Source organism: Anneissia japonica, unplaced genomic scaffold (genome assembly GCF_011630105.1).
Source record: "Anneissia japonica isolate Jap-2015-1 unplaced genomic scaffold, ASM1163010v1 scaffold287834_len5846547_cov211, whole genome shotgun sequence".
NCBI lineage: Eukaryota > Metazoa > Echinodermata > Crinoidea > Comatulida > Comatulidae > Anneissia > Anneissia japonica.
In genome coordinates this window covers 4,380,815-4,391,465 of record NW_022704992.1, presented here as the reverse complement: position 1 = coordinate 4,391,465, position 10,651 = coordinate 4,380,815, and the positions used below count along the sequence as shown (strand labels likewise).

At 33.6% G+C, this 10,651-nt stretch overlaps 1 protein-coding gene across 1 annotated transcript in view; it reads right to left on the bottom strand.

The window, feature by feature from the left end:
* The window catches only part of LOC117105002 (EF-hand calcium-binding domain-containing protein 6-like), a 23,328-nt gene that overhangs the window by 8,691 nt on the left and 3,986 nt on the right, over window positions 1-10,651 (bottom strand). Inside the window, exons 5-17 of the mRNA XM_033245981.1 lie at window positions 10,291-10,357; window positions 9,929-10,104; window positions 8,058-8,195; window positions 7,516-7,654; window positions 6,308-6,445; window positions 5,720-5,868; window positions 5,433-5,546; window positions 4,738-4,848; window positions 3,983-4,162; window positions 3,252-3,438; window positions 2,683-2,807; window positions 1,770-1,894; window positions 1,172-1,281 (exon numbers count right to left, since the gene is read on the bottom strand). Of these exons, the coding sequence (XP_033101872.1) occupies window positions 1,172-1,281; window positions 1,770-1,894; window positions 2,683-2,807; window positions 3,252-3,438; window positions 3,983-4,162; window positions 4,738-4,848; window positions 5,433-5,546; window positions 5,720-5,868; window positions 6,308-6,445; window positions 7,516-7,654; window positions 8,058-8,195; window positions 9,929-10,104; window positions 10,291-10,357 (1,759 nt within the window). The remainder of the gene's footprint in view (window positions 1-1,171; window positions 1,282-1,769; window positions 1,895-2,682; window positions 2,808-3,251; window positions 3,439-3,982; window positions 4,163-4,737; window positions 4,849-5,432; window positions 5,547-5,719; window positions 5,869-6,307; window positions 6,446-7,515; window positions 7,655-8,057; window positions 8,196-9,928; window positions 10,105-10,290; window positions 10,358-10,651) is intronic.

The following is a 10,651-nucleotide window of genomic DNA, read 5'->3' as shown; positions in this document are numbered from 1 at the left end:
CAGGAAATGGTATAGATGAATAACTGGCCTGATATTATGGTTAACATGCACTTCCCCGGAAACCATCCTCTTCTAGCGACATATACATGTGGTTCATATTAAGTGACAGATTTAAGGTCATTTATTTTTTAACAAGAGTCAGATTGTTTTGAGCAAGTTGTTGGGCCAAGGTGTAAACAAACAGAAAATGGCTAATATTTTTACAAGCAAACTTGTGACATTTTATAGTTAGGAAGTGAAAGCCATTGGATAACCTACTAAATCAGGTGAAATTAAACTAGATATGTAACAGCACATGCAACAATAGACCATAAACTGTTGCATTGTTGTTGAAGAGTAAGCAGAATTAAACAATAGCAAGTTACTGTTACTGTTGTTGTAGCAGCCTTCTTCCTGGCCATCAGTGACAGGATCCGTTGATAAATCACTGCTGGTATTTATGGGGAGATCAAATATTTACCACCATGATGCACGAATGTATCAGTTATCTTTTTATTTCAGTTTATACATGAATTTTTTTTTATTTTGTTTATTGAATTGGAAAAAATTAACTTCCCGTAACCCTGGGTGGGACCGTGACAGGTGCTCTCCCTCCAGCCTGGAAGGATCCTGGAGCTCATCGTTTGCAGGGACGCTCACATCCCTGAAAAGGCCATCCACAGCCTTGTGCTGAGAATGCCTATCGATTATCCATCTGACTAACTACGAGCTAGAGTGTTTCTCTGTCAGTTCTTGCAAAGCATCGGCGAAAAAACTGCGACCTGTCAATTTGGCTACCGGATATCACTCTTTGAAGGACTGTTGGTGATTTTCTATCAAGCCGCAGTCCTCGAGTAGTCTACACTTGGCCAATCAAACTAGGTCACTCTTCATACATATATTATCTTCAAGTGGAACTTGCAACATTCCATTTTATTCTGGTATATTCAAGAATTAACATGTGAATCGAACAATGTATTAAAATGATTATTTGTCTCTTTTTACCTTTGTTGTCTCAGCGATGTGGCACAAATCCATTTTAAAATCCATGTTTCTTACAGACTCAAGCCATTGAAGAATTGTTTGTGAAAGGGTGCTAAAAAACAATTTCTTATTATCTTAATTTATGTACTATTATTGTACATGTATTTTCATTGATTCATAAATAAATATAATGTAATTATAATTTTACCTTTGGTGCTATTCTTTTCAAGATGCTATTGGGCTGAAGTTTAAATTGGTTCTTGGAATCACTTTCTACCTTACTTGCAGAGTGTACAGACTCTATACTCTTAAGAACAACTAGATAAACAAGAAATAAACAAATATAAAATAATCTGTCAACGACTGAATCAGATTGGATTTTTTTAGTGAGAAAAAAGGATAACCCACAAAAGTCCAAAGACTTATTTCCAAAGGGGTCCTCTGGTCTCCCATATACTGGGAGACAATCCCCTACTCCTTTACAAAGAATGTACTGCATTATTATGTGCACATGGCCATTCCACACAGGAAGAACAGTTAAAGATCTCATTTGAAAGAAGTTGCACAATTGAAACTTGAATTTCAGCCCTCCAGCTGAAACACATGTTAGTTCACAATCTACACGGATTAGCACACCGCAGGGGTGATGCAAGGGTGGGCCAGTTGGGTCAAGTACAGTTGTAAGGGACATCTGGCCGTATTGACTTGGTATAAACTACTGAGTATTTAAATCCAAAAAAATATGGCTAGTAATCATGTGTTATAGTAGGCATAAACACTACTATGCAAACCAGGACCTACAGTACCTTCTTGCTTGTACCTAGACATAAAGAAATCATAAACTTCTGCATAATGGACCATGCCGTCTCGGGCTAGGTTCAGTGATGTCCACAGGTTTTGCAGCTCTGTAGGATGTAGAAGAAGTCCAAGCCTAACAACAACAAAAAAATGAAGTATTAATTCAATGCCATTCGAGGCTTGGCATCCCAAAACCAGTATACTGTCCCTAATGTTAAACTGAGTAATTAGCAGTAATACTTTTACTCACAAGTCGATTTCAGTAAATGACCTATCATTTTAAAGCTTATAATGTGAAGAATATGAATATATTAAAAAGTAAATTTGCCCTATTTATACATATTTGATTAAAATTGTATAACCATGACAAATTTAATTTTTTATTTTATTCCTTTAGTCACATGACTAAGGATTACAATAACGACTTAATCACTGCCCTATTAGATAGGTGACAATCAATTCACATGACAAACATATACACATGACGCTCTGCATAAACTAAGTCTCCTAATGAGAGTGGAGTTGTTTTGTTGTGAGAAAAAATCCTGTGATCTGACAGGATCTGAACCCAGATCCCTAGGATTGGAAGGCGAGCATGTAACCACCAAGCTATTCAACATATGCTTCTAAAATTATTAATATTTATTATTTATTTCTTTTAAAATTTTCTGTAAAGTATTTCTGATCTTGTTCACAAAATTATTAATATTCAACTTTATTGAGATTATTATTATTATCATTAAATGTCTAAGAATGTTCTGTAAAAAATAGAGTGTACATTACTAAAATGCTATCAACAATAGAAAGGCTAAATCTATGGAGAACAACAAAACCACTGAGAATGGGAAAAAACGTATTACAGTTCTACACTGAATACTATGAAAGCATATGTCAAATAAACCTCCGTTATTTTGCACTTACTCCTGTAGCCAATAATGCATCTGTGTCCGTGACATCCTTCCTGTAGCCTTTGGATCCAGCCGCTGGAAGGCTTCATGAGCAATGAGGCTCTTTGTACGAATAGCCTCTTCAACAAGGTCACTCAACTGAAATAAAAAAGAAAGATCAATTGGTAGGCGAGACTTTTTTAATGTCTTGTCTAGTGAACTTATTTTTTTTAAAGAAAGTTAGGGCAAAAAAAAAATTTATTTTCTCATTTAGCAAAATGGTTTAGAAAATACAAATAAAATTTCATTGATGAATGTAAACAGTGTAGAAATGACATTGATAAATGCTTTGAAATTATATAATTGAGGAAGAAGTATAAATATTTCATTTTTGGCTATTTAAAGATGAAGACGGAATAATAAAAATTTTGTTCTGAAATTTTCAATTTTTCATGCCAAAGAGTGTGTTAACTGGCCAAAAATATTTGTATTCAAAATTATCATTATCAGCAGGCAGCGGGTTCATTAAACAAGGTATAACAAATTAGTCCCGCCTAATGATAAAATGATAATCACAACAATATTTTAATCCCTCTTGTTTACCTCTGCAACAGATCTGTAGCGTGCTTCCATTTTTTTCTCCTGATTTTTTGACACAAGAGTTTTTTCTTGGCTAGGCTCATCTATTGGCTGTGATTCCTCAAGTTGACGTGGAGATTCCATTTGGCTTCGATTATGATTGGTCTTGTACCTTGATTGTGCAGAACCAGGAGCTAAAACAGGTCGTATCCTAGAAAATAATAAGTTTTTCAAACATTTATTAAAATTGAAAAATATGCAATCCTCAAATAATAAACTAGAGAGCAATCACTCCATAGAGGGCATATCGCCACTCTGTGCCGGAATACAGAATACATGCAGGGAGCATGGGCAGTTCCATTATTTTCGTTTATGCTCAATGGGTAATTTTCAGAATTTTTTTTTAATTCCTGTGACCTTGAATTTTTCCTTTAGATGTCCTACAATCAAAATTTAATCACATTTTCCTTACATCAATACGTAACACTCCACTAAGCAATATAAACAGCAAAGCAGTACCCGCTGCTACTTGGAAATGAGATTCAACACTAGTCACTAAGCGCAAGCTTGGTGGTCTAGTGGTTAAGACACCAGGCTAGTTATATGAAGGTCATGGGTTCGATTCCCACCCTAATCACTTGCAAGATTTTTTCGCAAGTATTTGGGAACATATTGATCATTCAGTATAACACCTGGTAGGGCAAAACATCATTCCTATTATAATAATATATATAGAAACAATGAATTTATTTTACCTTTTTTTGTTGAAAAGTCCAAGGAATTCTGGATATGGCACAAGACCATCTTCTTCCTGGCTGAATTGTAATAAGATTTTCTGAAGGTCTTCCTCTGTCAGTGATATATTAAGGACCTGCTCAAGGGCTGTTTGGAACTGATTCCGGCTAATGACCTGAATATCTGCTGTATCAAATTGCCTGCAAAACCAGCAACATCATGTTAGTACTAACTTCAAACTCTTCATCTGAACTTACCAACATTAAAATTTAAAAACTTCATTGGTTAAATTACTTTATATTATTCAACAATTTATTGCATCATCTGTTGCATCTGATGAAATATGACGTTTTTGTAAAAGACCTTATTAACATAATACATTACAGAATAATGAAATTAATGAAATGAATTTAATTAAGTTATTACCTTACTATACAAATTACAAATTTAAATTAAATAATTTTTTTTATATTATTTAATGTATTTCCGCCATAGGCAGAATATTGACATCAATAAAATACTCTTCATAATGCCCTTCTAGACTTGGCTAGAATAAATAATTTTTTTTTATTACTGAATGTTTTTGGACTTTGTTACTATGCAAATTACAAATTACAAATTAAATTAATTTTTTTATATTATTGAATGTACTGTATATCCTCCATATGGAGAATATTGGCACCACACAAATTCTCATTATAATTCCCTTCTGGACTAGGCCTATATTATGTATCAGCTCCTAATTATTAATCATATATCAATTCTTAAGCTTTACCTGAAAAAACCTAATAATTTGAGAAAACACCCATGAAAGACCTCAACCATTTTCGCTTCTGCCTCCTCAACTGGTAAGTTGCCTCTCGGATATTTGGTACCTGTAATGAACCTTGATTAAACAAAACAATTATGTTAAATGAAAAATATCTCTTTTATCACCTAATATAGAGAGGCGCTATAGCTTGATTGTTCAGATGCTTCACTTCCACTCCCTGGGTCCTTGATTCAATATTGCAAAACACCATGATTTTTCATAAGATGTTTTTTTCAGATTTTGTGCCTAAAAGTGTTCTTGTAACAGTGTTGAAATCAGTGATTTTTAGCATTGTGGGAAGCTGTGATATACACTAACCACATCAGTACACATTTCAACACAATGACCTGGGGTGATTTCAGGATTTGGTGGTGGGGGTGCATGAGAAGCTGATCCCACCATGGTGGGGGCTGAGCCAAGAACATTTTGAAAAGATGGACCTCTAGGTGCTCGGAAATTGCACTCTCATACCTTAAAATATTACCGGTAATTCATATCAACATACATTATTTTTCTTAATAAAATTTAGGGGGGGTGCGATCACACTGTCTGCACACCCCCTGCATCTGCCCCAGATGACACTGCAAGTTAAAAGTTTATTGCCTACCTTCATCTTTATATGATACTTGTAAACATCCCAAAAATTATATTATAATTACCTGTGATTTGGATTTGAGATCATTTTGTGAGCAATACCATGATCTGACCTTGACATGAACTTATAGAGAACATCTTTGTAATTTACACATCCAGGTGATCTTTCAGCTCTACATCTGCAAATGAAAATAAAAACATGAATAATGCATTGGGCAAACACAGTTCTTTCTCATACTAAATATGTGTATTTTAATTATTAATGAGGAAGAAAAAAAACTAATATGATATATTATCAAGACCATTTCATTGAGTAACGGTACAACATTTTATTGATAGTTCTGAAACTTGCCTCTCAAGAAGCTTGTCCAATTCTACAAGAGCCATTGGAATGTTGTGCTGTCTGAGGATCATCTGGAAGTCATCTTTGGTGATGCTGCCATCTCCAGTATAGTCTACATCCTTACAAGCTGCCATAATGGCCAGGAAGTTTTCCTCAACCTACAAGTAAGTATAAAAAAGGTACAATAGTAAAATGGATTGTCATATAAAAAACCCAAAAATGTCTTTTGAAAAGGCACTTTTAAAATCCATGCTATCTCTCTCCACACATAAGTACAAGTGAGTACCTGAAAGAATCAAATGCAAGTCTTTCCAGAAATTTTACTTGGTGCAGTTGGCCTACTCTTTAGGTTTCTCTTTTTTGTGACTGTATGAGGTACTTGTGTTGCTTCATTGTTAATCAGACCTAAATAGTTTGTGATTGTATTAAATGGTTGTGTTTTTCTTTCCACCACATATCTTCAAAAAGAAAACATCGTGTACATTACAACTTTCAAAATGTACCTTCTTTTAAGAGTAAAAAAACTAATCATCAAATTTTTGAAATCTAAAATTATTACCTATAAAGGAAAATTTATATCTCAACAAGTAAATTTACCTTGCTAAAAATGACTGACATAATGTCACTGTGATGATGCAGATGATTGCTGGATAAAGCATTCCTCTTTGGATCATTTCTTATGTTCCTTAGTGTCTTCTGTAAATTACGGCTGTTTTCTGCTTCCATAATTTGATCCTGTAAAGTAAATAATAAGTATTTTATAAGTTTACCTGGTAGAGTAACTTTCTGCTGGCAACCCGCTTAGCAACATATTACTATAGGCAAATATTGTATTATTTCATTAGGCCATTTTATTCTACGTTTTTCTTTTATTTAAGCATCATCAGGAATAATATGTAATATAAATCGCTTATCTTTGGAGTGACATTCATATTGTATTATTTCAACAAACTACTTAAGATATTTATATCTTGTCTGTTTCTTTATAATAACAATGTATAAATGGTGTTTTAACCATGAATTACATCATTCATATTTCTTATATTTTATATGATTTACTTCTATCAATATTAGTTCTGTTACAAAAAGTTCCAATACCAAACTTCACAAATTCCACCTCTCATATATGATTTTTTATGCCGCTGCACTATCCCTATAGAGTGATCAAGAATAGGGAGGTTCTAGTCCATGGCAGGTCTTTAGCCTAGCAGTTCAGGCATCTACAGGGGTTTAGGAGCCAAGAAGGGGCCTCATAGTAGTCAAGTAACAGGGCGTAAGTTTGGGGTGTATGGCCTTTTATCTTAATATTAATTAATACCATCCATCAAGATGGAAACCATTTTCAATCTATTTTTTACCATAGTGTCCTGTACCTAGTTGCCCCAGCTTCCCCCTCCCCTGCCCCCCACCCTCTCAATGCTTCTTGTGAAGGAGAAAGTAACCAGCATGAAATTAGGAATTAGCCCATTTGAATATAATAATGTGTTTATAGTTTTCATTTCCATTTCTACAGCATCTGTAGTTAAAGAAAGACACAGCCTGGGGATAAAATGCCCTTAACTGCAAGGCTCAGGAGAAAAAAAAAATGTTAATAATGTTGTACATCTAAATATTCTAAGACACTAAATTATGGAGTGTTTGATGAAATAGTTGGGAATGTTTAATAAATAGGCCCTACATATTTTTGAATATTAAAAAAACTGGGGAAAAGGCCAGTATTCTCATTCCTTTTAACAACATATCAAAAATTTGTTTTCCTCTGGATCATAGCCTTGACTGATACTGAAGCATGCTTTATAGTTTACCTGTAACATGCCTGAATCCATTATCCCATATGATGATACTGTTGGTATAACTTTGACCTTTGGCCGTCCTTCTAAATTCAGACCCAATAAGTGAAAAAACCGAGCTGAACACAGCTTACCAGTGTTTTCGAGATCATATCTAGGAAGAAAATGTTTAAAAATTAAAGATTGTAAAAAGCAGAAAAGAATTTGTTGTATTTCATGAAGTGATTGATATTATTTCACTTAAAAACAAGTATATATAGTGCCTAATGCAGGAAGCCTCACAGATCTTTGGTCACTAAATTCAAAACAACCACTCAATGTACAACTCCCTGTCTGTACAGCAAGGATCTGTACACAGGTTGCCACATACAAGTTACCAATTTGACTAGAAACATAAGATAATATGTCTTGCCTCTTAGGAAAAAAACAAGTGGTCATCCTTAAACCCTCCAATGGAAGACAAAGCTTCTGTTATGACCCTCTGAGCCATTTTTATGCCCCCCCCACCCCACTCTAGAGCATCACAATGATGATTCAGAATCTACTATAAATCTTACCTTTGCCATAGCTTTCTCATTTCATAGTCATCAAGCAGGGCACCGATGCTCGCAAGGCATTCCTGGAGTTGAGGTGGTAAAATCACCCCTTTCTTCCCAAAACAGCATGGTGCTAAATGATCTCGTAGATTGAAATCACTAGAAACAATCAGGAAAGAAAGAAAACTTTTTATAATGCAATGTAAATGCATTGTATCAGCGCATTAGTCAAATATATTTATTTAAAATTTCATCTGATTTTATTCAATGTGGGTAATACTGGTGATTAAATTATAAATGCATCAAACAAGCTTTTGTAGCATTTTTCTCAAACATTTCAAAAAACTAACTAGTATATTCTTTGATCTTACCATCCATGTCATTATCAATTGCTGCTTTAAAACACCTTCTCTTATTGTTTATTACAGTGGTTCCCAGTCCGGGGTCTGCGGATCCCTAAGAGGGTCCGCAAAATATAAATGGGGGTGTGCCATGTCAAAATGGTCCGCAGGGAGTTGGCGAAAAACATTTGGGGTCTGCAAAAAATTGGGGGGTTCGGTAGATTTTTAGACTAATATTTCATCATTCCATTATTTTTCTTGTCTTACAACAGTGTGATAAACATCTTAATGCTAATCATACATTGTTTTAACTGGGATCATATTTGAATTCCAATATTTTATTGGTGATCTGATAGAATCTTTTATATTTGTTTTTTATGTGTGCTTTTTGTAAAGATGTTTAGTATAGGAGAGACACTGGTAGTGCCAATGCTCAGGTAATGTACATCTTGTTTGCATGTTTTCTCTTGTATTGATTTTACCTAGATATTGAATAAATTTTTAAAATCAGGAGGGAGCCCTTAATTTTAGAAAATTAAAAAATAAATGAGATACTGAATAACAATGCTGTATATCATACTTCATTTGGAGTTTGTTTTATTGTTTAAGTTATCTCAAACTTATCAGTGGACGTGCCATTTTTTTAAAATGAATATATGACTCATCAAAATGTAAATTCTAGTGTGAATAGAAATTATTTTATCTACTGAATTCAATATATATTTTTGGCAGGTTATCACATACTATTAAAAAAACTGTACCATGGTTTTCTAAGGCATGAGTGTTGTTGTATAGCCAAGATGAGTGGTTTTTGTGATGTTAATGAAAGTATGAGGTCTACTCAAATTACTTATAATATTTTACCAAAATGAACAAAGACACCACAAAGACAGTGACCACACCCCTTCCCCTGGATACCTTGCATCTCTCTTTCTTGGTTTAAAAATTCACCAGTGGCATATCTAGAAGTCTTGAAATGGGGGGGTTGTTGGGGGCGCGAAGGTGAAGTGGGGGGCTCGATGATCAGTTGAGGGGACGCTAATCGCAAAATAAGGTGATTTTAGATGATTTTTAACTACTTGACCATGATTTTTTTGGGGATACGCCACTGTAATTCACACATAAAATTAAAATTAAGCTGTGGTTTAGTAGTTAAGATATTTGCTTTCAAATCACAAAGTCATACAGTAAAGCTCTACAGACTACCAAATTTCCTTTGAAAAAAACTGTTGTATGCTTATATGTAGTCATGATATGCCTATATATGGTCATAATGTGATGTCATCATGACCATATTCAGGCATGATATTGAATTTTACATATGTCAAAATGCATGTTTTTTTGCTTATAAACAATCTGCTCACACCTTACGAATTACCCTCAATAAAAATTACAGGATGAATTATCATGCTTTATGTTCATAATAATATAATAATAATAATAATAATAATAATAATAATAATAATAATAATAATAATAATAATAATAATAACAATATTGATAATAATAATGATAACTATAATTATCAGCAAAATGTAGTACTAAGCATACCTCCGCTGGCATTTATCTTTCAGGAGGGCATTAGCATATGTTGCTGAGACATAGTCACCATCCTTAATATGGTTGCCAAGTGTGTAATCGCGCAAGTGATCTTCTGTGTGAGCTCGTTTGCGTTGTGCGCACACTTCTTTACGTGTATACGGACTCATCCATTCCCGTTGAACAACCTGTATTCAATGAGGTTAGAAAATAACACTATAGCAGTAAAAAATGATTTGTTAATTTTAAAGAAACAGAAGTACAAAATAATTTCAACAAATATGGATAACAAAATATAATATAACTAAGTAATATAACTATATTTAAAAAATCATATTTAATAGAATTGTTTAATATGAAATGTGTGCCCATACCTCAGAATCACGAAATGCTGACATGAATTCATCAAAAGATATTGTTTTATTAGCATCCAAAACAAATCTGCAAAGAAACATTAATAATGAATAATTTATAGGCCTACGACCATGGTGAAAATAACAAAATTTGGAACTTATAGTAATAAATAAAATAAATTAGATGGGTTTTTTTTTTTCATTTCATTTCAATTATTTTGTCTATGGCACAAACAACAATACAATATACAGACACCAAAGGAGGCAGATGGGATTGTCAAAAAGTTAAGGGTGTGGATCAATCAAACAATTGTTAATTCATAAAATGTTATATGTATGCTAATTGTTATTGTCGTGATGGAATATACAATAACTGGATTTG